We start from the raw sequence: 26,469 nt of genomic DNA, 5'->3' as shown, positions 1-26,469 counted from the left end.
TAGACACTGGTGGTGGTGAAGGGATGGCTGAAGATCAGGACATGATGAGGGCACTGGATATGAAGAACTGGAGGAGATTCATAACGATTCTGCACTTAAATGACAGCTGACAGCAGGGAGGAGAACAGATTTTAAAGTTTGTCGGCAACAACACGATTGGCTGATTGAAATAGCGCCAACATCTGTTTGGTTAACTGACAAGTGAACATCCATAATCAGCTGACTGAGAATGAAAAGGAAAGAAAGTAAGAGAGAGAGCTGTGAATGAATGAAGCGTGAAGATTGTGTCCCTGATTAAACCTAAGCTGAGCTTCAATTCTCACGGCGTTCAGTTCATCTGCAGTACGTCCGCTGCCTTGCTTGAGTGACAAGTTACATTTACTGTATGGCGGTTGTGTTTTAAGTCATTTAACTGATGGACAGTGCAGCTTTACAGGTTGAAGTTGTGGCTGAAATTTCAAATAAATTGTGACAGTTCTAGTATCCAAAGCCTGATTAAATAGCTTATTCATCTGCCGCAGAGCTCCACAGAGCTTCAGCCGGGGAACCACATGAATCTGCCAAGATCATGTTTTCATTTGTGCCGGCAGGTAAGTCTGTCCCCCTTCCATTTAGACTGAATTCCACCAGCCTTGGATCTGTTCGGGTTAGTAGTGACCTTTTATTTACTATTTACTTTTAGGCTCTACAGAGGTACGTCACTGGTCCACATTTGAAAAGTCAGGTGACATGTTTCGCTGCTGTGATTGGTTGTAGGTCTGTCCAATTCCATCCTGTCAGCAGGTATGTCCAGTGCTGCACCTCAGGCTTCTGAAACTCAGATCAAACTGTCAGACTAGGTAGTACTGATCAAATGTGGATCAAGATACTGTCAATGCGTCGCACAAAATGTTTTCAGACACATATTTTTGTGTACTGTTTGGCTGTAAAATGAGAGAGATCGTTACCAGTTAGCCACCATTTTGTGTCATGCTTTCGAACAAAAGCTCCTTAAAGTCGTGTAAAACTCTAAAACTAAAATATGGGTCAAATTATGTTGCTACATTAACTATTTCTAGACTAAAACATTTTCAGAATATTTTGTGTTTTTGTGCTCTGTTTAGCTGTAGTAAGGGACAGATTGTAAACAGTTGGCCAGCATGCAAGTGTTGATAAAACCCCTTGGAAACTGAAAATTAACTGAGAGTTTCCCGACTAATTCACATTTAAGAATTAACTATGCCAGTTTACCAAAACTATTAAAAACACATGCACCTCCGTTACACTGAATGACATTTCATTTACCATGAATACAAGCATTGTAGTTTATCGTAAGTCACTCCCACATGCACCTTTTCAGCGCTGTAGATGCAACGTACCAGCAGTGCGGTGGCCTAGCTAGTAACAGATATTACACAGTACTCAAGCACTTAAATGTGGCGGAGGTGATAAGTTGTTCTTCTCAATTATCTATTTCTGCTATTTTCACAAATAGTGTCTAACCAATATGTAAAATCTAAAGAAGGCACCTTCATCAGTTACTGGGGCCCCTGTCTAACATCGTCAATCACTTTAAATGCACCATTTACTCCTGTTTGAGTTACATTTGCTAAAAGCTTTTGTAAAGATTGGGGAAAGTATTGAGAGATGCACTAACACGTTGTTGGTGTTGGTCTTTTCATGTAATATGTTTACACCAGCCTTATCCTTTAATCGTTTGACAAAGAAAAACCAAAGCTTGCAGAGCTGGGACAAGCTTACCCTGCAAGCTTCTCTCTCTCACACACACACGCGCACACAGGCACACACACATGGACCAGCACAGATACGGGTGTCACACTTGCTTCTCGTCCATGCTAATAAGCCCTCTGTAATTTAGTCATCCTCAAACAGCTCAAGCTCCCTCCATAGCAGGGAGGATGGGGGAGAGGATCGATGGATTGACCTCACACTGCCACTCAGGCTGGATTTATCCTCCTCATTTTGCCTTGGACCTGAAGAAAATATTTAAAAGTGGTCTCTTTTGGACTGGTGAAGCATACATTTGTTTATATATTTATGTCCTCCACCACATTGCTTTCTTTGATTACTTTCTCCCCTTTTCATTTTTAATGAGTCTTTGGTGGATAGCGAGCAGCCGCCTCTGTGTTCTCATGGCCTCATTTCTATCGTTGCTCTCTGAGAAATACCGTTAAAAATGCCAAGGAAGACCATTTTAAAAATGCATGTACTGTACTCGCATCTTCAAATAAGGGTCCCCTGCCTCTACTGGAGCACGGTTCTCACAGTGCTGCTTTTATGAAAATCTATACTTAGAAAAGGCCAAGTCAAGCAAACTCTTTCTGTTCAAGCTCTGTAGCATTATAAATGAGGCAACCCAGCATGCTTGAGATTTCCCTGGAAGTCAATATTCACATCACAGGTATTTCTTATTATCCCCCTTTTCTCTGCCAGTTCGGGGCCATGAAAATGTACCAGCGGAGTCGGGTTTTGTGTTGATTTAGCATTCCACCAAGGTTATGGGATTGATTTCTGGTGACGCTACTGTGATTAAAGTCAGGAAACAGTTGGACGTCTGCTGAGCAGGCTTGTCAGGGCCTGACGTTGGCACAGCAGACACCGGGAGACAGTCTGTTTGTCAACAAGTCGTGTTTCACAGGCAGGTTGAAGATGGTGCCTGCATAGCAAACTGAAAGGCAATTTGACAACTGTCAGATCGATAAAGCAGAAGAGGAGGAGAAAGGAGGAGGAGGAGGAGGAGGAAGGACAAGTGAGGCAGGACGGTGTGATATTTGTTTGGGCACAGCATGATTTGGTGGTGTTAATGAGTTTCATGAATGTTTCTTTCATAACATATGATGCAAATATATTTTCCACTTTGCATGATGGCAACAGGTTAAAGGGACAGTTCGCCCCAAAATCAAAAATACATATTTTTCCCTTGGCCTGTAGTGTTATTTATCCATCTAGATAGTTTTGCGTGAGTTGCAGATATATCAGCGTAGAGATATCTGTCTCTCTTCTATTATTGGATTAAATGGTGCTCAGCTTGTGATGCTTAAAGCACCAAATGCATTTGAAAAATTCAACACCAGCATCCCTTTGTAGATACCATGACTCAATTACTCAAAATAATCCACAGACCTTGTTGTGGACAGTTTCATTAAGGAACTACTTTCTTTCTGCAGTAGAACCTACCTGAACTACTTTCCTTTCTATTAGACCACAAGCTGAGTGCCATTTAGTTCCATTATACTGGAGAGAAGACAGACATCTCTATGGCTGATATCTCCAAAACTATCTAGAAGGATAAACAGCACTACGGGCCAGAGGAAAAATATGGATGTTTGATTTTGGGGTGAACTGTGCCCTTAAGGCTGGGCAACAATTCATTCTTATTATCTTTTAACTCTTAGTGAAATTGTATCATGACAGTAGGATCATATTTTGTTGCAGTTTGCCAAAGTTGTTTTTTGATTCCAAGCAAATTGTGATTAAAAACAAATCAATTAAATGTTTAAAACATTGTTTTTTTGAGTGTGAAGCATACTTAACAATCACATGTTGTCAATTTACCTCGTAGGTACAACTTATTAACTAGATATCAGTTCACTTCATTTGACTTTGGTTTGTTCATGAGCTTTTAAATTGTTATGTGGAAACAACATGGATGTTTCACAGGGCAGGGTAGGATTGTTGTTGTACTTGCAGCATCTGGTTGACAGTTGGCTGAAAGTAGCACCCCAGTGAAGATTCATGTTGCAAATCTGCTGAAACAGTTTGAAGCTTTAAATTACAAAGTGACTGTGTCCCAGTCTTGTTTCTGCACCAGCACACAAAACATTACCTGACTTGCCATCAGGATTAATGTTAATATCTCCTCTAACTAATCTTGGTCACCCTACAGGGACAGCAACTAATGTTTACAACCTAATACAAATATTACAAATCATGATGATTTCAACATAACAGCTCAGTAAGTTGGGCAACAGATTTTTTTTCTGATTATTCTGACACCACTTAAGTGCAGCTGAGTTTTACATGGGTACCACAGCTCATGAATAAAGAACAGGCTGACATGAACATGAGGAACAGCCAGCTCAGAATATGCAGTGGTTTGGTGTCAGGGTGAGGTGGACACAGAGAACATTGTATAATGCTATGAAAACTTTTTAGTTTTAGTAACTGTAAGAGGCACAATCTGGATGAGGTACACACTTCACTTGAAAGTCACATATGGATTTTTTTCTGATGTAACTGGGGGTTTAATGCATGGATTTTGAGGAAAATTGTAAGTAAGTTTCAATGAGAAATTAAATTCTAGTGTACTCATATTGACACAGATCCTCAAACTTTTGACTCCCTTAGCTTAAGCAAGAATGAACTCAAGTCTTTCAATATCCAACAAATTTTGGATTTAGTTCACTTCCCTCGATTTCTTTTTCCTTTCTGTGGTTAGTATGCACCAGTACCATTTTGTATAATTAATGCTCTTCATTTTGGTTAAAATTGCTCCTTACCTGGACTTTATGTCCCAACCCTCCCAAAGGTAATGTTTCCTGGTGTTAGAATGTGCTGATCACTGCAGTTTACCATAAAGGAGTTTCTATTGCAGCTCACAGAAATTGCCTCTGGCAATGGAAAGTGAGGAGATAAAACTGGAGTAAGTGCAAGTGAGTGTGAAGCCTGATTCTCTGTATTATATTTTAATTATATTTTCACTTTAACTAGTATTTCTAAAGTCAAAAGACAGATACATTCCTGGATTGTTTTACACAGATCACATTTGTGATAACAGGTTTTAAAAGGGTTTTGTTTTTTTGTTTTTTTTAACAAATGTACAACAGACATTGACATATGATATAGAGTTTAAAACTAAATTACAGTAGTACAAGCACTATAAAACAGTGTTTGACTGAATAACATGCAGTACTTGAAAAATCTTACTTTTATTCGCTGTAACTCATGGATTACAGCATGAGTGAGGTCATGAAAAGTTCCACTGACGAGTTTGAAAAAGCAATAAAACTGATAAAGCACATTAGCGACAGAAAGTTTTATTGTCAATATGTCCAAAAATTCAATTAAAAGGCTTTAATGGATCTCCTTGAAGAATTACTGAGAAAATCATATCCATTACTGAAGATAGAAACTGAAAGAAGCATATTGTAACTCCATTCACAAGAGCATGCGCTGACAAGCCATATGGTCATTGTAGACTGTTATATACCACAGGGGATTATGGGGTTTGATTGCACTTCTTGTCACGTTTAAAGCACAGATATTGTACATTAGTGGTGAGGGTAGCTCTACTCCATATAAAGATGTTTTACCACATGTAAGATGATTACGATGTCACTTCTTTTTTTTTTTTATTAACCACTAAAGCCTGTTTTACAAGAGTTTGTTTTTATTGCATTGATCTTTGTGTCTGACCCACAGAGGTTTAGTGGATGTGAATGCATCTGTCTTTACTGTTGTCTTAACTCAACTAAAGATAAGCACTTTATCGTGAGAAGAGCAATCAGGTAAACTTGCATTCTCACCTCTCACCCCTATAAACTTTATGTCAGCAGTAACATGAAGTTGACGTGCTATCTGCAGTGCAGTCTCTCTCTAGTCTGTCTGTCATACAAACCAAACATTAGCTGGGCAGTGCATCTTTTTGTTTGTTTGTGTCTTGCTTGCAGCCTCCTCCAGGGCTGTGTTCTGTGACTTTGTGCCTGACAAAAGTGACAGTGACATACTATTCATAAGGCTATGTTTAATAAACACCAATGAGCAATGGTGTTTATAGACTGGAGCTAGAAAAAGATAACTGCATTGCGCAAGAACATGCACATGTACAAAATGAAACCTGTCCTTTCCAGTAGATACCTCTATTGGGACCTGTCCAGACAAGATATGGACATTGTTTACTCTTTCTTATCAGTTAACCACCAGCCCATGTTGTCACTAAAAAATTTTTTCAATAAACGTGCCAACAAATATAAAAACATATTTATGATTCTGCTTATTTAGCCTATAATAACTCATTGAAATGTAATCCCTGTGCATTTGTGCAAGCTTCTATCTGTTTTATCCTGTATTGTAATGCACGCTAATTATATTGTTTGTTTATATCTTGTTGTGCTCTGTATAGGTCTACTTGTTCATAGACAGACAGATGGAGCAAACTGTTTTAAAGGTGAGAGGGCTGTAGTGGGACACCTGGGGCGTCAGATGTGACTGTGTGAAGAATTTTACTCAGGGCCTCAGGAAGGTTTTGCTGACAGAAAATGTGCATGTCAAAACATAAATGATCAAATTATCAACATACACAACACCTAAATACCTGTATACCAACATTAACAATTCTGACCAATATTGGACAGAGTGGTACCAATTGATTTAGCGTATAGTATGTCTTTTGATTTTATATCTATTTCTTTTTTGCCTTTTATTCCTAATGCTTGTAATAAGGATATTTGCTCTTCAAACTGGAAAATAAAGTTAATGATATGTTGGATTCAAATAGCATACAACACTTACTTTTAATCTGCATGATGGAACAAAGAAAGTAAAAGCAGAGTTTGCAGTTTTCTAATGATTGCAGCACATAATGTGGAGAGTCACTCATACATTTATTTTCATTTGTCATTTCTCTGTCCTCCTCCTCCATCTGTTAAAGCCGTTCTTCTTTGTCCTTTGAGCTTTTTTGAATCGTTGTGATTTCTTGTACTTTGGTTGAGATGAATCTGTGTTAGTGTTGAATGTTGTAAAATGATCATAGAGAGGCTCTTTTCTCATTCTCTGCCTCCACCTCGTCCATTACTTTATTGTACAGGGAGAATCTGTGCATTATGGCTTGCATACATAAACACACAGCAGCACCAATTGCGTCAGGAAAATGTTACGCAATTCAGATCCACTCAGCTGCATTTGCACACACATACTGTACACTGTGTGCTGACAACAAGCCACAGGGCACCACACACAGCGAGACGCACACAGGGTAAGACTCTCAGGATGCTGAACACCTGCCAGAGCCGGTGGGCAAGGCTCCAGGAGATGTAGTGAGCTACTGTGGGAGTTGGAAGCATCTCTTTATGCCAGACACCAGAGAGCCAATAGACACAGACTGCCCACTCAGCGAGAGGGGCTCAGAGAGGAGGAGAAAGTGTGGAGGGGAACTGAATTAAGGAAGGAAGGTGAGAGTGGAAGAAAGAGGTAGGAACCTGTAATAGGTAGAAAGTAAGAATGAAAGGGCAATAGAAAACAGAGAGAGAGGAGTAAAAGTGTAGTGTTTTCAACAAGAAGAGGGGGAGATTTGTGGGAGATGTTAGTGAGCTGGAGAGAGAGGTGGCAGGAGAGAGAGAAAGAGCTGAGAAAGGATTTAAACGAGAAATAAAGAGGTGGAAAATTGAGAAAAATCTTGCGTTTGCGGAACTGAGGTCTTATTGGCCGGCTGGGGAAATGGGAAAGTGCAGGAATTACCTTGCAGCTATAAGCCAGTCCTACTGTAGCTGTGGACTCCCAAATGTATTTGAGGACTCCCTGTGCAGCTCTCTCCTTGACTTGACTTTGATTTCACACACTGTGGTTTAAGATGGCTGTGGAGACTCAGCTGGCTTCATTAGTTCTTCACCAGTTTTCTATTTTGCTTGTGAGTTGTAGAGTATGACTGTTTCATGACATAAATAGTGTGAAATCACAGGTTTCAGGCAGTGGTACACAATCAGCTGTAGCTAGCTAGCTAACCAAGCCAACTTTAGCTTTATTAGTTGGCTGAAGACACTGTCTCCAGCTGACTCATATATGTATTATATGTACGGGATAATGGCAAAGTAAGGTAAGACAAGGTATCTGTTATCAGGACTTAATGGTTGACATGGAGTCCATTAATTCACCTCAAGGGACACCTGTCTAACTTATACCACGGTCACTAGCCAAACAAAAAAATAAGACCATTAATTTATATTTTGATGCAATCATTAATCAAAAGTTCTTCACAAGCCAAATCTCTGTTACCCTGGCAGCGGCTGTGGGTTTGACTGATACCTGGCACCATAAAGTTCTTATTGCAATGTTCACTACCCCAGTAAATAAAATGAACCTTAGATAGGACTTGCCAATGAGACATATTCTAGTCCACTCAGCTCATAGAACCGTTCAAGCGTTCTGGCTCACAACTGAGCCTGACAGCTAATGTTAGCATAGTTAATGATCTGCCATGTGAACCTGTCAGCTGCAGCCTAAAGTCGAGTTAATTAGCTATAATTTAAGCATTATTTAATTTTCAATTAAGAGAGTATTTTTCACTTTTTTCCCTATATAATCTTTACCGGTTCACTCCATGCTCCTTGTGGTGTCTTTTGCTGTGTGTCCCACAAACATCTTTTTGTGTGTGAGAACGCAGCCTGTTCAAAGTGACAGATGCTGCTGTCTGTGCTCTGCTGCTAGCTGTTGATACTGTATCTGGATGATGAAAAAAAAAGTGCCAGCGCCTGTATCGCATACTAAGAAAACTCAGATGATTGAAATGCCACCCTCTGTTGTTTTGCTCATATATTTTATGCACAGTGAAGTTCTCTGCTATTCCAGGCTTCAGCTCTGGCACCATATGTTCAGAACACATTATTACAAGACATTGTGATAAGTTTTGTCATACCCTCTGTGCTCTTCATCACGCATTCGAGTGAAGGAGTGCCAGCCAGAATAATAAGACGCATGGCCAGAGAAAGGAATGTAAGAAATAATAAGAATACGCCTGAATAAGAGGTGAAAGAATTATTTTACTCATTCATCCCATTTTAAAACACTCCTACAAAGTGCTTTTTCAAACATGAATTATTAAAAGAAACATCCTTGGTGTGAAACCATAAAGAGAATTTCTTCTCTTTGAAATATGTCTGAAGACACAAAGGCAACAAATCTGCATCTTACCTCAACCTTGCCCCGTTCAGGATATGTTTTTCAATTTATGTTCTTTATCCCATCAGAGTGAGAGGAATTTGTGGCAGTAAATGAATAAGAGGGATTTATCTTTTCACTCAAGTATTCATTTAGCCTTGTTATGTGTAGAATTCAAGAAATAATTGGCTGCTTAGTGAGCTAGGGCTCAAAAGTTTATTTTGACTGATACTGAAAGTGTAATATGATTTGTTATAGTAGAGGGAATATTTAATTTTAACAAATAGACCATGTTGCAATTTCGATAAAATGATCGATTAATTGCTCGGCCCTGCTGTGAGGTCATCTGTCGTTCATCTGACATACAAAGCTTTCAAACATCAAATGAATGTATCTCATATTGTATATATGTATTAAACACTCTAGTTTGCCTGATTTTCCAAGCTGTAATAATACCTGATTAACACCTTCCCCCAAAACCAAAGATTAAAAAGTAAGTGCCACGAATTAATTAATTTCCCTTAATTTCGAGAATCATCTAACATTAATGCTATTCAGACTCAGAGAGTCGACACTTTCTTTCCCCGAGCCACTTTGTCTGACAGCATTCAAACAAGTTGCAGGAAAAAAATTAAGTCACTGAGCAAAGACCAAAGAAATTTTTGTACAAAATCAAATCTATGTGATGGTCAATAAAAACAAAATGGAAAGGCTCTCTTGTGAAAATACCATTGCTACTTGATTAGGACTAGAAACTAAAAGTGTAGGACTTAGGACTTGTCAGTTGTGATTTGGGACTTGAGTGAAAAGATTTGACACTTACTTGTGACTTGCAAAACAACAGGCCTCATGCAAGAACATTTTCATATTCTTGTCTTAAATTTCTCTTCCTTTTTTTCATACAAGGGGTGCATACAGACACGCCACCTCAGATTCAACGCTCGTAACTTCAGAAAACCGTGTAAATTATTCACCTGTGCATATTTGACTGTACGTGCATGAGACCTATAAATTAGCATAATTAACGCCTCAATAATACCATATGTGGCTGCACTTCTTGCTCCATAAGTGTTCACTCATGAAAAAGGCATCAAAAAGAAGAACTTGACGAGTTTGGAGTTTGACGTCCTGCTTTCAGAGATCCATAAAGGAAAATCTGTCATTTTAACAGCATCAGCAGTGGAACTAAAAGACCTGCTAAAGCAAAGAAATGGGAAAAGTGAGTGCTGTTAATGCCATGTTACCGGAGGGTCGGACTGTCACTGAAATAAAGAAGAAGTGTCTCAATATGAAAATGACTTAAGAGAAAGAAAAAAAGACTCGCCACAGCCATAGTAATGACTACAGCAAGAGGAGAGGATGAAGGGGAAGAATAGAGGAGGACAGAATAAGTGTGGATGTTCACCTGGACAGGGACTTCATAAACCTGCATGTGAAGATACACAGCTAATACACCTGACAGCAGGTCATAATAGATCACTGAATGAGGTTTTATATGTACACTTACAATTATATTCTAATTTGAAATGTAGTCAAGCAGGATAATGTTGACATAATTATGAAGTGTAATTTATTTTTCAAATTCAAAATGTCTTTAAACTAATGAAATATACAGTCATTAGTGAAAAAACTTGGTTTGGATAATAGCAAACTGACTGCACAGGTCTGGACCACTCGTAGATTGTGTTTGTATCTGAAAGAACGTTCAAAATATATATATAATAAATCACTCGTATGCACCGCTTAAGTATAAATCTGTTTGTATGAGTGGTTCTTGCATGAGGCACAGTGATTTGGCCCATGCCTTTCACATAGTCTTGATTTTGGAGGCCTCTATTGACAAAATTGGTAGTGCTATAATCACAAAATATAATTATCTCAAGAAAAATGTCCTGCTTCTTTTTAACTGGCCACAATATTACTCACTATGACTTTGTCTTTGTATTTCAAGGAAAATCTGGTGGCAGCCATTTCTTAGTAGAAATAGTCAATCTTCTCGTGCATATTGATTTAGAGGCATCAGTAATAAGCTGAGAGACTGTTTCATAACCAGTTAAAAACTCCTTGTCGTAGCTTTAACTTAAGATAATCATCAGAACTTTCCCTCAGATGTTATTTCTGATCTCTTGGACTTATTCAATTCAAAATGGGTTGCTTTGTTATCCTGAAAAATCTTTTCTGCTATCAGGAAAGACGAGCGTCATCAGATGAAAGTGAATCATTAAGTCAGTTGTGATTACAGTTGACAATGACATCGCGGAACAGCTAGCGCTACATGAAATTGTCCCAGAAAGTATATCCCACTGTGCAGCAAAACCACAAGAAATCTGTGCAGAAGCAGTTAATGTTTTTGTCTCCTTTTGCTTCACACAGAGCTGCGCTGAAATTAAAAATCTTCTCCAGAAAACCATCTATTTCTCTGCCTTGATATCTTGTTATCTATCTGTCTTTTACTGTTTTTATGTTTGTCTTAGTATGTAGTGACATGAATGTGAATGTAATATCTGCAGAATGCCTTGTTTCTATTTGTTTCAGTGGTATTTTATTTCTTCAGTGAAAGAATCAAACTCTGCTGTTTTAAGCTTCCACATAATAAAATTTGATTCAGTTAAGTTATTATATATTTTATTTACAGCATGTTATAGCTTTACAATAAAACATGGAAATATGAATATATTTGAAAGTTCTCTGAAGAATGCCATATTATTTTTGCCTCTTAATGCCATGCATGCCTGATCCTGCAATTTTAGGACCACAATTGAAATAAATACATTGTTTTGCTTGGTTTATGCTAAATTCTTCCTCAAACAAAATGCTGTGCCATTTAAGTTCATTTGTGTCAGTAACAATCCCATTACTGTATTCTAATATACCAAGACTAGTACTGGAATTTGAAGCTGATGTTGAAATGGATATCTGGGTTTTAAAAATTTGATAACAATATGAAGCCCTTTTTTAAAGCTTATTTTTTACATAAACACATGTAAACATTGCAAAAGATACAACTGAGTGGGACATTTACAGTTGAAAAATAAGCTTCTTTGCAGTGGACAAAGTGGAGTTCACTGACAGTTGTGATGACATGATGACATTTTAGACATTTTAATGTGGAAATGTTACATATTTTAACTTTAACAACTCTAACTGCTGCACCTAACGCATTTAAAAATAATTAATCTAATCGTTAATCATCTAAATGATTATTTTTTGATTCATCAATTAATCTATCAATTAATTCATCAATTAATCTAATGATTATTTTTGTTATTATTCAATTACGTAACAATTTTTGTACCTAAAATACATATCAAAAACTTGTCTCATTAATATTTCAATATTTTATTTAATCATAATACTGAAAAATAAACACATAAAGCACATTAGAATAATTAGAATAGTGGCATATTATAAAGTGTGGACCAAAACTAGCTGTGATGCAAATTAATTTAACTAATCACTGTCATGAAAATACTGAACTGGACAATTAGTATTTTGACTAAAAACTAGATATGACATGTGGTTATTTCATCACTGGAGTCATATGCAGATTATCACTGTCAGTGTATTTTTCATCAGTGTGGGCCAAAGAAAATACTTTTTGTTGTTTTTCTGGCAAATTAAATGAATTACAGACCGTCTGTAACATTATTTTTAGCTATTTCTGCCTCATACATGGCTAAGAATGTGTGCTGAAAGTACAAAACGGCAGAATAACACATCAGATGACGCATGGTGTAAAGTTAGCAGCGGTGGTGCAGACATCACTGTGATTAAGAAATTTCTAGAAAGTCTGATTAAAGTGATTTCTACTAACAGAAACGTGTTCCATGTGTTGATAATCCTCATGTATCGTGTTTGGGTGCTGACAAAAAGTCAACAGGATGATGCTGCTGCTGCTGCTGCTGCAGGAGGAGTACAGGTCGCTTGGTGCTTCTCCACAAGCACTCGTATGGAGCAGTTTGTCCTGCTGTGATAAGTCAAGAGAGCCCAACTGTTACATCTCTGTCTGAAATACTCTGGGCGAATCCATGCTCTTACTAATCCTAGCAGTATGCAGTGAAGCGTTGCTGCACGATCTGCAAATCAACATAGTTTTGTAATCAATGACATTGATTACAGTGATGAATCGCCCCAGCCCTAGTTAACAGCATCTCATTGTCTTCAACACTGAGTTTGCTAGTTGTCATTTTGGTTGATGAGTACCTCACTAATGAGAAGAGTTCTAGAAGATGTGTGTGAGTGGTGTTTGAGTTCAGACGTATTTTTTATTTTACTTCAGTATTTGGTCAAACTGCTGTTTTCGAAGTAAAGAATGAAAATTAACACTCAAAACCTATTGTTTCCTCCACAGAAGAAATGCGGCGACGCCTGTGAGTTAGTTCAGTCAGACAACTCGAGCTGCAATGCCAATCGTGTGACATACCTCACTCTAGATAGTACATACCAAATGCACCCTTCCAATCTGACGGTCTATTTAAACTACTGAACCTCCCATTTCCCCCTCTGCCTGCATGCATTGCTGCCCTGCACAGTGTTGCTGCCAGCTCTTTTTACCCCACCTCCACCCCAGCATCCACCTGTAGGCTCCAACGGGAGGTTTCAAGAATTTGCTCATCACTCCCCTTATGTCTCTATGTAACTTAACCTGTGGGGAGTGATGAAGTCGGAGTCTAGACGCCAAACTTAAGTCATGTTCTGCTGCTGAATAAACATCCTAAAACATGAGTTGTCTGACTGAAGTTATGTTTTTGGTAATGCTTGTCTGTTTGTCAGGATTATCGAAAAAACTACCAGTCCAATTTTTGTGAAACTTGGTGGAAGGATGAAGCCTGGGCCATTGTGGAGCCGATCACGTTGCAGATACACAAATTATTTCTTATTTTTCATTAAGATTGCAGGATATGGCATTTGGCCTCGCTGGAGGGTTGAACTCTCTGAGTGTCCTTGTATTTTAGTAGTTTTACTCTGATCACAGCATCATGTTTTTTTTATTGTTACATACCATAGCTTCAGGCAATATCTATTTACATGCTACAGCTTCAGGCCATGTGTTTTCATATGTTATAGCCTCAGGTCATGTGTTGTATACCATTCCTGTCATGACCTGCTTGTAGCTGACAGGTCTGAGGATTGCACATTCTCTGTCCTGCATGAGAGCTGACTCCTGACACGAAATTCAGAAACCAGGAAGAAAGCATGTTCTCTGCCTTCCAATCTGTCAGCATTATAATAATGACTCACTCATATTGTAATGTGGAGATGGAACAGGACTGGAGAGGTAGGCTGAGTGTGACTGAGATGTATCCTTATCTCACCTGTTATTTTTCAACCTCAGGAGAATTTGCATAATAGAAGAGAGCTCAACAAAAAAGCAAAAGACAGAGATATTCTCAAGTGGCTGGAGTGTGCTATTTTCACCAAGTGCTGCCTGCTGACATGACAAAACACACACTCAACAATTTTACACCTTACATAATGAGGGAAACATTCCCAAGACCGTCAGTCCAACATATGGAGAGATTTTGTTTTTGGGGCTGTCTGCTAACGTTTATCTCTCAGCTGAAGAATTAAACACATACACAAGGATTTGAATGCTTTTGTGGTTTCAAAAATGACTCAGTAGCTTGTCAGGGATAAAAAGAAAATGTGTTTATTTGTAGTTTGTGTTAGTGCGTCAGCAACTCTGGTCTGTGAATACAGATGCAGCTTTCAGCTGAACTAACTCTCTGCAAGAACATTGACTGAAATGCTTTGTGCCAAGTTCTTTTTCCCTTTTTTCCCACTGAGAAATATTGATATATATTATTCCAAGTTGTTCCTACATACTGTAAGGCATTGCAAAATGAGAAGAAACAGTTTGTTGGAGTAATTTTTGTGTTCATCAGTGTGTATGTATGTGCATATGAAGCAATACATGTTCACTTGTTGTAATTCCCCTTTTTCTCAGTAGGTATGTGGAGAATGGGGAAAGTAATCACAGTGCTCTTTTGTGTAATTAACTTGTTGACCGGTGAGCTGTTGTGCTATGCCACACCTCTTTTGCCTCCATAATGCTGGCACGCTGTAAAATTACATTGTCATGGCTTTACGCTAGCACTGCTTGGTTCAGTGTAAAAACATTAAGGCAGTATAGAAGCGAGCTTTCGTTGTGGAACTATTGCAGAATGTCTGTGTAGAAAGAGCTTTACTGCTTGCAGATATTGATCCTCTGTAGATCAGCCTCTTTTTGCTCTGTGCTCCAATAACAGCACGCCTGGGTCCTTGTTTAACTTAGGTCAACTTTCTCCTTTCCTGTTTCTTGACATCTACTCAGATATGCTCAGTGCAAGGCTCCTCTGTGTTGAAAAGAAAAACACATTTTTTGATCTCCCAGTAAGCCAATCAGAGTTCAGTGCATTTGAGTATATGTTGCTCTGTCTGCATACGTCTTCATATGTCATTCTTGTACATTTCTTTTACAGTCCTCTTATTTCCTTCTCATTGGTATGTGTGTACAGAATGTGTGTATTCAGTCACTGTGTTTCACAGCTCCTCTCTCAGTATTTCGTCTCACTTTTCCTCACTTTGCCATCTATCTTTCTCATCTCTTTCTTCTCAACACACTTGCCTCAGTTCACCTCTGCTCTTGTCCTTCTTTTCTCTCTTTTCCCCTCTTTCCTCTTCCTCTACCCTTCTTGGCCCCTATCCGGCTCCATCCCTACAGTACATCTCTTCCTGACAAATGAGGCCACTGCCTGGCCACAAGCAGCGGTGCATCAAGGGCACGACTCCTGAGGGCCCAGTCAGTCAAACAACACCAAAGCCGTCACTACCGCTCCTCTATTCTCACCTTTTTTCCTCACATCTTCCTGTTCATCACTGGGTCAGCCTTGCACAAGGCAGACTGAATGACAATTACAGACACGGTGACTGACTTCTGTCTTTGCTCACCTGGTCTTGAAATACTTAATCTGTGTGAATTTCTCTGACAGAGAATTATTCTCTTATCACACTTGATGAGCCATACATGAAACTTATCACTGTTTCACTAAAGAGTTGGTCTGGTTGAGTGAATAGATAACATGAAAGTATTCGTTCCTGTTCCTGTTTTTTTCTCAGAGCCTGTTATAGTGTATAGAGAGTGTGAGAGGTAAATGAGTGAGATGAGGAGGAAGTGTGTATTTGGTGTGTGTGACTCAATGCGGTGTGATACTGATCATTTGGATTTAATCAATGCATATCTCCTTGGATAGTTTATGTGCATTATACTTTCACTGAACAGTATATTAATATATTATAATTAGAAATGTCAATACTGTATGAATATTGCCTGCACGACATTAAATAGACTATAATGAGATTACACTTCATGGTATATAACCATGGCGAGGTGTTTGTATTGATTGTATGTGTAGAAGTTAATTATACAAAAGAGCAAAGCCACCAAGTATTTTTTTAATGATTCCTGAATGTGATTTAAATTTTTGAATATATAAATATTTGTCTGTTAGCCTGATGCTAACACATAAGGGGAATTCCTATTGATGTGCTAACTGGAAAATAGCATCATGATCGCAGTAATATCTAAACAATTGTGAACATCAACATCAACAACGTGGCACAGTTCTCAATACTGACCAGTTACAGCAAACCTGAAGGGTCAAAAGTCAAACTCAAAATACTGCTGCTACTTGGAAGAGACATTGTGTGCCAGGAGAGGGCAGCACATGTATTTATATTCTATATTTTATTTACTGCTCACTACTTGACAAGCAGGAACAGCAGAAGTTTACTACTTTCATGTGCAGTATAGCGATGATGCTGCTGTGATAAAACTCAAAGAATGACTGACATGATGTAAATTGTTTTAGAAATATGAATCATGATAGACAGTCATGTAGGCTATGATTCAACTGTTTCTCACGGTCCAGTGTTAAAGCAAAAAAAAAAATTGCAATAAATCGTAATATCGAAATGCAGTATTTGTAGAATTGCAATACATATCAAATCAGCACCCGAGTATCATGATAGTATTGAATCAGGAGTTAAGTGTGTCGTCCCAGCCCTAATAAATTATTCAAAATTATGCTGAGTGTGAATCAGTGAAAGATTTCTGATGTGTTTGGTAGGTTTCTTAGTTGGAGCAGGGAGTTTCAGAATCAATTCTGGGATTAATATAAATTCTTCAAATAGCAACTTAAAAGCTGCAGTAACCTTTTTTTTTATCAACAATGAATCAAATGAATATTTGTATGTAAAAGAGGATGAACCCACAATTATCAGCCAACACTGCAGTTTCTTTACCTCTATAGCATCTGTCAGCTCACTGTTTTGGTTTCAGAGCCCATGATTTTACTGTTCTGGTTCAGTCTCTCTGTAAACCTGTGTCTAACAGCAGCAAGAAGCTGTTTCGATCATCAATCTCTCTGTAAACCTTCTGTGCTAGGGTTGGGTGTTTTCTACCAAACTGGTATATGATGTCCACAGTGAAACATCGTGGTGTAGGGAGATATTGTTGCTGGGTCTCAGAATCTCATAACCACGTCTGCAACTTACTCATGTTTAAAAAAAAGAAAATAATAAACACAGCATGGAGATCTAGTGCAGTGAACAGCGGCAACGACGTCATTTTTTTCTCTCCCACGTGTCAAAAACAGAACTCAGGCATTTTCATAAGTTGAAGACTAAAACAGAGTGAAAAGAAGTATTGGTATTACATTTATCAGGTGGCCACAAACATGACTGCTAATTCTGAAATGTGTGTGTCAGATAAGTATATAAACAACTGTTTGCTAATACTTTCATCATATCAACTTTGTAAGGTGATAATTAGTGTTGTGTTCAGTGTTGGGGATGATTGAACTAAGAGAACATTCATTGACTGAACTCATGATTTTGTTGGACGGTGAACTGAATGTAGACTTTTGCAACTGATGAACGTGAACTCATAAGTACCGTGTTTGCAGACACATTTCTTGACTTTTAAAAGTAATGTCTGTGATACTGTAGCAGTATAGAGTAATTTGTTTACTTTGGGGAGTGGACAGTGGTAATAGTTGGAGTCTTGGGATTGGTTCAGTAGCTCAGTGGAAGAAAAGAATGTGAACAAGTTCATTTCAGTTACTGAAGTTAGTTCAAAATCCAAAATCCAACTATGTGATACAAATTCAACAAGGGGGAGAACCCAAAAGCAGACAACATGAAGGAAACCAGGTCAAGAAAGTTTTAATGAAATTAAACAAATGAAACAGATAAAGGGAGGTAAAAATCCACAGTCAAACGAAACAGAATCCACAAAAACTCAAAAAACAGTCCAGGGGAAAAATAACACGGTAGAAACTCGGGAGGGAGACACAGGGGACGCAGGTTGACTGACATAGAAACACAATGAACTGACCCTGACACAGAGGAACACAGGGGCTAAATAGACAGAACTAATGAGAGACAGGTGGACAAACAGGTGACTCTAATGACAATCAAAAAAAGCGGGAAAACAGACAAAGACAGGAAGTAAAAACAAGACACACGAGGGAGGACCAAGACTGCAAAATAGAACAGGAAGTGACCAACAAAATTTCCAAACCATAACACTATGAACATGAACTAGTTCATTTTTCAGTTCAGTCCACTCTCACCTAACAAATACTCTTTAACACTTCAGATATGGAAAAGATAATGTTAAATTTTCAGCTTTTGTTAAAAGTGCCTTAAAAACAAAAACTAAATAAATTATGCAAAAAGCTACAAGAGCTATGAAATATATAGGAAATTATATGGAAAATGCCCACAGCAGCACAACAGAAAGAATCATTTGTTCAGCACTCTCACTCTGGTGATATTTCTTAAATATGCTCATATAAAATCAATGCAATCAGTGAGACTGGTAGAGAGAATGTGAGAGGTAAATGAGTGAGATGAGGAGGAAGTGTGTATTTGGTGTGTGTGACTCAATGCGGTGTGATACTGATCATTTGGATTTAATCAATGCATATCTCCTTGGATAGTTTATGTGCATTATACTTTCACTGTGCAGTATATTAATATATTATAATTATAATTGTCAATACTGTATGAATATTGCCTGCACGACATTAAATAGACTATAATGAGATTACACTTCATGGTATATAACCATAGCAAGGTTTTTGTATTGATTGTATGTGTAGAAGTTAATTATACAAAAGAGCAAAGCCACCAAGTTTAATTTCATATCATTTTTAAATGTCGTCTGGGTTCACGCTGTTTCTTTCACAGTCTTAGATGTCGTATTAAAGTAATTTCCAATAACTGTATATTTATCATTTTCATTTAATATGAAGTTGCCAGGCGGTGGTGCAGTGGTTAGCACTGCCGCCTCACAGAAAGAAGGTCCTGAGTTTGAATCCCCTGGCTGGTCTTTCTGTGTGGAGTTTGCATGTTCTCCTTGTGTCTGCATGGGTTCTCTCTGGGTTCTCGGCTTCCTCCCACAGTCCAAAGACTTGCATGTCAGGTTAATTGGTGACTCTAAATTGCCCGTAGGTGTGAATGTGAGTGTGAGTGGTTGTCTGTCTGTGTGTCAGCCCTGCAATGAACTGGTGACTTGTCCAGGGTGAATCTCTCGTCCAATGTCAGCTGGGATAGGCTCCAGCAGCCCGCGACCCTTGAGGAATAAGCAGTTACAGAAAATGAATGAATGAAGTTGCCAGGAACATTGATTTGATCTGAGCTTTTAAAATCTTTTCCTGTAGTAGTCAAGTGAAATTTGTAATATTGCAAAATCGGAAGAGATGGGGAATAAAAGGTTTTTAAGAAAAAAACTCCATTAATTTAATGATAGCATCATTCATGATTCATGCTTTTCTTTTTTCTTGTTTTTCCCTGTTTTATTTAATCACAGTCACCACATGGTGCCTTATGGACAGGGAGTATTATCTTTATTTCTGTGGTTTTGATAGAAGTGGGTTGACTGAATTTCATGATGTGTTTTAAGAAAGCATAAGCAAAGGCACATTTAAGTCAGTTGATGTCTCCATTTTCGTTGAGCTTCTGCAGACTAGAAGGATTACAAACTGTACCCCCCACTCACGTACTGCCTGCTGAGTCAGATGCTATGTGATGGAAAATGTGCTGTTCTGTTGAATTATTGACCATTACTGGAAGCCAGTCCAGGAAAAATGATGTTCTCTGTGTAGGTGGTTGGTCTTCAGTGTGTGGGATTGAAGAGCATTGACACTTCCAAATTAGTATATCGGTAAAATGTTCCGCTCAGGCTGCTGAACCATCAACAGAAGAATTATACAACGTACCTTCTTGGCACCCTTTCAGTTCAATTTATATTCTGCTTCCTTTAAACTAGAAACAAAGACAAAATAGTGTTCAAATTGTAAAAGTTTGTACATGTACACTATAGATAATTGATGATAGATCAAGCCAAAAAAAGGCAGCCAAGAAAGAAATAGAGAAATAGAAGTCTTTAGTATTTGTGTTTCTGTTGTTTTATGGATGTCTTAAGCTCATCATTTCCCCTTAATATTTATGTTATTTCTGTTCCATGTTTATTCTCTTGCAGCTCTCTTTACAGAGGTTCCACACGACATCACAACGCAGAGCGGGGAGGATGTAGAGATGGCTTGTTCTTTCCGTGGGGCAGGCTCTCCCTCCTACTCCCTGGAGATCCAGTGGTGGTACATCAAGGACCACAGAGACTGGAAGGAGAAGTCTGCCCAGATCACTAATAACGTAAGCCGTGAGGGAAAACAGGTTTTCTTGTTTGTTATGTATGTGCTGAGCATCCCAGCAGGGGTACTTGTAGCTCAGGGGGTACACTTCTGCAGGTGCCAGGGGGTATATAGAGAACTCTGTTAATTAACTCAAAGAACTAACCACATTTGATGCAAAGAAAATATACCAACATGTTTGTGTTGAGGGAAAAATAAATACCCAAATAGACTTTGAAATTGGTACGATGCTGATCTTTAGTAAATTTCCAGTAACCAGAAATAACCTGAGACAGTTTTTACACATAAACACATGTTTATGCACATGAGTGCATGAAAAAATTTTTTGTTTGTGTCGTTCACCTGCCATGAGCACACCAACTCATGTACAGCTCTTTTGTTTCTGGAAAGTTTGTGTAAAAGTTAGAATATTATAGTTCTAAGATGAAAATGACAGAGGGGCAAGACTCAAAGTTGTCTGCTATTTCAGCGATTTATTTCACCGAGGACAGTGCCGTGGATTTACTGATATTTCAGAGCCATGGTCAGTTTCATAGATTCTAACTTGCACAAACCTCAGTCAGATTTGGTAGAATAGACAAACATATTAAAGTAGAAAACCCCTCTGTCCTTGCAGTCTGCTATTAGATGATGGAGAAGGTGGTGGCAGGTTAACAAGGGGAATGCATTTTGGTCATTTTGTTAATAAAGGGGATGACATCCTGCTTGACCACCCCTCAAGTTGCCTATTGGCTGAAATAAACTTTTGAAATGGTTTGCTAAAAAATAATGGTTAAACTGATCAAATGGTTAGGTAGAAGTAATGAGTAAACAGTTGACATAGTTAAGAGTAAAAACTGTTGTGGCAGGTAAGTAAAAGTCATCGTTTAATAGCTGAAACATTCAAACTCTCCAAGGGGTCAACTAGTTTTCATTTCTGTCCTTCTAAACTTTGGGCTCATCCATTGCAGATTACAAGACAACGCTGTAACAAGATGTCAAATACCACATCAATAATATTATTTATCCACCAGAATTACACTTTTTCAGGTAACATATTTATATACAACATTTCAAAATAAGTTGTTCACTGAGAAGAAGAAGAAAAAGAAATTAACTGTCTAACTTAAATATTTCATATGTGGATCACCAACTCATTCTTTGCATATTGTACGTGTTTAGAAAATTCTGTTTTTATTTCTCTTACCAAACAAGCTATCATGTGACGACAAGTAGAAAGGACAACAGAAAACCAAAGGGCTTTTTTTTTTTACTCAGAAAACCATATTATTTCTGTGGTTGAGCATTTATTTTTTATCTGTTTAGTTGAATAAAAGTCCATTTTCAGTTTCCCTTTTTCCATTTTTGCAGCTCAATTCGTATGGACGGAGCTGCTCGGACTGAACGTAAAGCTGACTGTATATCAGGCAGGAGGAAATGCAATATTAGCCATGGCAGAAACCCTCTGGCACGAAAACGAAGGGATAATTGCTGATTAGCATTTGCCAGCACTGGGGGAACAGGTTGACTCTCTCCCATCATGGGGGAACTCAGGCTCCCCTGTTGTGCCTCTAGACACTATAATTGGCACTGAGAAAGAAATAGATTTTCAAAATCTCTCTCTGCTCCATGCATAATTCATACCTATGCCCAAAAGAATACCTCTGTGCCTCTGCATACACATTCACACACACTCTCCTGCTCAGAGGCTTACGTGCTTGGAGCCGTAGAGTGTGTGCTCATACACACACATTTGAACATGCACATATAAGTATGCATACGCACTCACACAAAGCTCAACCACCGGAGAAAATGGTAACTACAGCACAACAGATCGGTAATCCAGGGAAGTTTTTGTTAAGAAATGCTGCAGAAAACATCAAACGTGTTTGTCCGCTGCAATGTTTTGCTGTTTGTAAGTCAATGAAATGAGATTATTTTTGGCATGAGATGTTTTTAGAAAAGCGCAGCCCCGATCAGCCCTCTGTCACTAATGCATCATCCATATTTCTGTACAGGTCGTACCCCAGGAGGAAACGTCCAAAGATGCCACTAAAATTAGCGTGAGTTTGATCTTGCTTCAACTGTCAACACAAAGAAAATGAGATGATTTTGCTTGATGTATTTCCATTCATTGATAGGTGCTTCATTAAAGGGGTAGTTTGGATTTTTTTTAAATGGCACACCCTCAGTCTGGACAAGTAGAAGCTATATTTGGAATATTTTCACCCCTTTCTTATCCACCACACCCTTGATATTGTGTGATGTTGGTGTTTTGTTTTGTTAAGATTTTTTTGGGGGGCTTTTGCCTTTATCTAGATAGGACAGCTGAAGATATGATAGGAAAGGGGGAGAGAGAGAGGGGATGACATGCAGCAAATGTGCTGCAGGCAGGAATTGAACCAGCAGCCGCTACAGGGGTCTGATAGCCTCAATACATGGTGCACACACCCTACCAACTGAGCTATAGGGGTGCCCCCATGACATTGGTGTTTTAAAAAGTTAGTTCATAAGTTAGTTCACCAAAGACACACAATAACATAAATGAACTAACTGATCAAGGCTGTAATAGATAAGAAACTCCTGTGTTCTGCAGAGTAAAATGACTTTTTGCCAAAAGAGTCTGGTGGCTTTGGACAAAAGTGATATTTGGCTTATATAATGGCAGTTTACAGTTTGAAAAGGCTCTATCTGATAGTACAGGAAAGCAATGAAAATATAGTGTACACATAAATAATTTTTTTGTAGGTGCAGGTTTGATTTCATATTGTGTCCACCACATGGCCTTAAATAAGAATGCACATCATATTTTGTCCCCATTAGGTGGTAAAAGTGGCCGGCAGCAACATCTCTCACAAGCTCCGTCTCTCCAGCGTTAAGCCGTCAGACGAGGGCACATATGAGTGTCGTGTCATTGACTTCAGCGGCACCGTGGCGCAGCAGCACCGTGTTCACGCCTACCTCCAGGTGGAGCCTGAGAGGAGTCAGGGGTCGGATGACGTCAAGCAGCAGGAGCCAGGGCACCGGTCTGAGGGGAAACACCCGCAGCACCAAGCAGAGGGCAGGGAACTGAAGAGGAGATCAGCCAGCAGCACCACTGACTGTAACGAGAGCTGTGTGCTGTAGAGTGTGCAGTCTGCCTGTCTGTCTGCATGTTCATGACTTATCTCTAAAGAGGGACAGTCATCAACACACACGTCACCACAGAGCTGAGGCATCAGACGTAACTGGACCCTTTGTGTTTCACGGTTTGTTTGTCTATCTTTAATATTTCTGTTTGGATGCCAATGCTGTTGAATGCCAATAAAGGGCACAATTTTATTGACTGTACACACGATTGTGTTCTTTTTGTTGCTTTGTTACTTGTCTCTGTGCTTATTTACTAATGTTTATTGGTTTATTTGTGTTAATGTGACATTAAGGTGGAAATAACAGAGAACTTTTATTTTGTTAGTTTATCTGAGCGGGACTCTTTCGATGGCCAGAACTTTTCCTCACCAAGTTGCAGCACATGGCGTTGTAGAGTCAGAATTGTCATGGCTTTCATGAAATACAGATACAGAACAGACCATGTCCTTTGCAATGTGCCATTTCTACTGTCTTTTACCAAAACATGTGCCAAACGCTGCTGTACAGTATCAAAATGTATATGCTTTCTAAGAAATAAAGAACAAATTAAGCTTTTTTTCATTCATCTGAAAACTATGAAAGTCCTGAGCAGCAAGTGAGAAAAAATGGGTGATCCATTAGCTGAGTCTGATCTAAGTTGTTTTCTCTCCTGTGTTTCTGACTTAACAAGAGAGGAAAAATGTTTTGCCTGGATTTTCACCAGTAATTTCTCTAAGTTACTTTTTTTAAAATCTCCAAAAATAGGTCAAAACTAGAAGAGTGCACTAAGCAGTGTGCGGAGCCCTGTCAGGCAACATATGGTGAAGCACCTACTGCAATACCGCCACAACTGCCGCAGAAAAAAAAAAAGAATTTATGTCTCGTATGTCTCCACCAACCAGTCAAGTTGTAGTTGTATTGTTTTGTACCTTTGAAAGAATTTATTAAAAAGGTATAGAGTATATTTTTGGCAAAGTGGAAGCTACATTAATGATTCCAGGAATACAGAGGACTGATAGAGAGGTGATGTCACAGTGAATTTGACCTTTGACCTTTTTGATATAAAATGTCCTCACCATTTTTAAGATATTGCGTGCATGAGAAGGGAATGGATATGAGCCTTGACCTCTGACCACCAAACCAAAATTTAATCAGTTTATTTTTGAGCCCAAGTGAACCTTTGGGTCAAGTTTAAAGGCATTGTTGAGATGTGGCATTCACGAGAACTGGACAACCTGATAACCTAATGCCTCCGACCAAGGAAATATAAAGGCATAAAAGTCATTACAAAACTGTTTTTCGAGTTTTTTTTTTAAGAATTCTAAATCTCACGGGTCCTTCAGCATACAGTCATGAATGAGATTTTTAAAAAATTAGACTGATCACTCCGGTAGTATTCGAGATTAACTGTGAACAACCTGTAGTTCCAGTGATCACTCACACACACACATGGAAGTGACACATGATTGATAAAAAGCTAATTCACTTAAGTATCATTTCAATGAGTATTACAACACTTGATGATGGTCCTGATAAAACTTTTGTCACAGATGACAAAAATAATTTAAGGTACTGTCCTGGCAAAACCCTTTTATCTGATATTAAGTCATAAACACAGTAGAGAAAATAATTTAGGTCAGACTTAGATCACCAAATTCTTTTTCTCTCACTTGCTTCTCTGGCAAGTGCATTGATTTCATTTATGTGATCTTTGTTTAAACACTATGTATTTAGCTTTATATACCACAACTAGAATGTTTGTCAACATAAAATATGTATGCTTTCATTACATTGAGATAATATATAAATTCCTCTGTATATTATTCACACCTGACACTGTAGACTTTTACTGTTATCATTTAAATAAAGTTTACTCCACTACTTAACCAAATGACTCAAGAAACACAACTACAGTATGTTAATCATCATCATTTTCCCAACCACAATATGACTTTTACGGAGTTTATCATCCAAGTCATATTCTCCTTTTGACTGTGTTTATTCTAAGTGCTGCTGTTTGGTATCTGTTCTGTTAAATACATTCATTTGAAATTACTTTGGTCTTTTTTCTCTGTAGTTCTGCTATTCAGCTCAGTACTTTATTAAATCAACATTTCAGTGAATTTACAGATATTGAAAGGTTTGCACACTGATTGTCGATGAGACAGCATACTGAGAAATGCATGAGGGAGCCTCAGTCAATATTCTAGTGACAAAGCAAATATTAGTCATTTGCAGACTGTCATCACCATGTCAGGACACCTGTCACGAACATGAAGGACTTAATAATAATAATAATAATAATAATAATAATAATAATAATAATAATAATAATAATAATAATAATGATAAGAAGAAGAAGAAGAAGAAGAAGAATAAACAACTTTATTTGTATAGCACCTTTTATACAAGCAATGTAGCTCAAAGAACACAAAGAAATGATACACACTAAGTGATTCACATAAAAAAAGACAGGATGAGAATAAAAACAGGAGTATAATGCCATAATTAATGTAACATGTAAAATATAAAATAACATGACAGCTAAAATTGTAGTTAAACCATGTCAAGTTGTCATACAATTACACTTTTGTCTCAGTCAATTTCAAGTTGATGTAACAAAGAGATATCAAAAAATGTAAATTTTCCAATAATGACAGGTTCGTAGTAGGTGTCATGACATGGTTATAAGAGTCTTGTTTTTGCAACAAATTAACATAGAAGCTGGATATTTTAGAAGCTGGATATTTCTCATGTGTTGGGTGAGAAGGATTGACATCACTACACTAGATGAGCAGAAGCAAACAGGACGCTT

At 38.2% G+C, this 26,469-nt stretch overlaps 1 protein-coding gene across 1 annotated transcript in view; it reads left to right on the top strand.

Moving 5' to 3' along the window:
• The window catches only part of vstm2lb (V-set and transmembrane domain containing 2 like b), a 33,788-nt gene extending 9,912 nt beyond the window's left edge, over positions 1–23,876 (top strand). The window contains exons 2-4 of the mRNA XM_084744430.1: positions 20,399–20,568; positions 22,565–22,609; positions 23,370–23,876. Coding sequence (XP_084600556.1) covers positions 20,399–20,568; positions 22,565–22,609; positions 23,370–23,672 — 518 coding nt within the window. The 3' untranslated portion in view covers positions 23,673–23,876. The remainder of the gene's footprint in view (positions 1–20,398; positions 20,569–22,564; positions 22,610–23,369) is intronic.
• The last annotated feature ends 2,593 nt before the right edge of the window (positions 23,877–26,469 follow it).

This window comes from Lutjanus erythropterus, chromosome 2 (genome assembly GCF_056507025.1).
Source record: "Lutjanus erythropterus isolate fLutEry1 chromosome 2, fLutEry1.hap2, whole genome shotgun sequence".
Classification (NCBI taxonomy): Eukaryota; Metazoa; Chordata; class Actinopteri; order Lutjaniformes; family Lutjanidae; genus Lutjanus; species Lutjanus erythropterus.
Note: the sequence above shows the minus strand (reverse complement) of the source record. Positions and strands in the feature narration are given on the sequence as shown.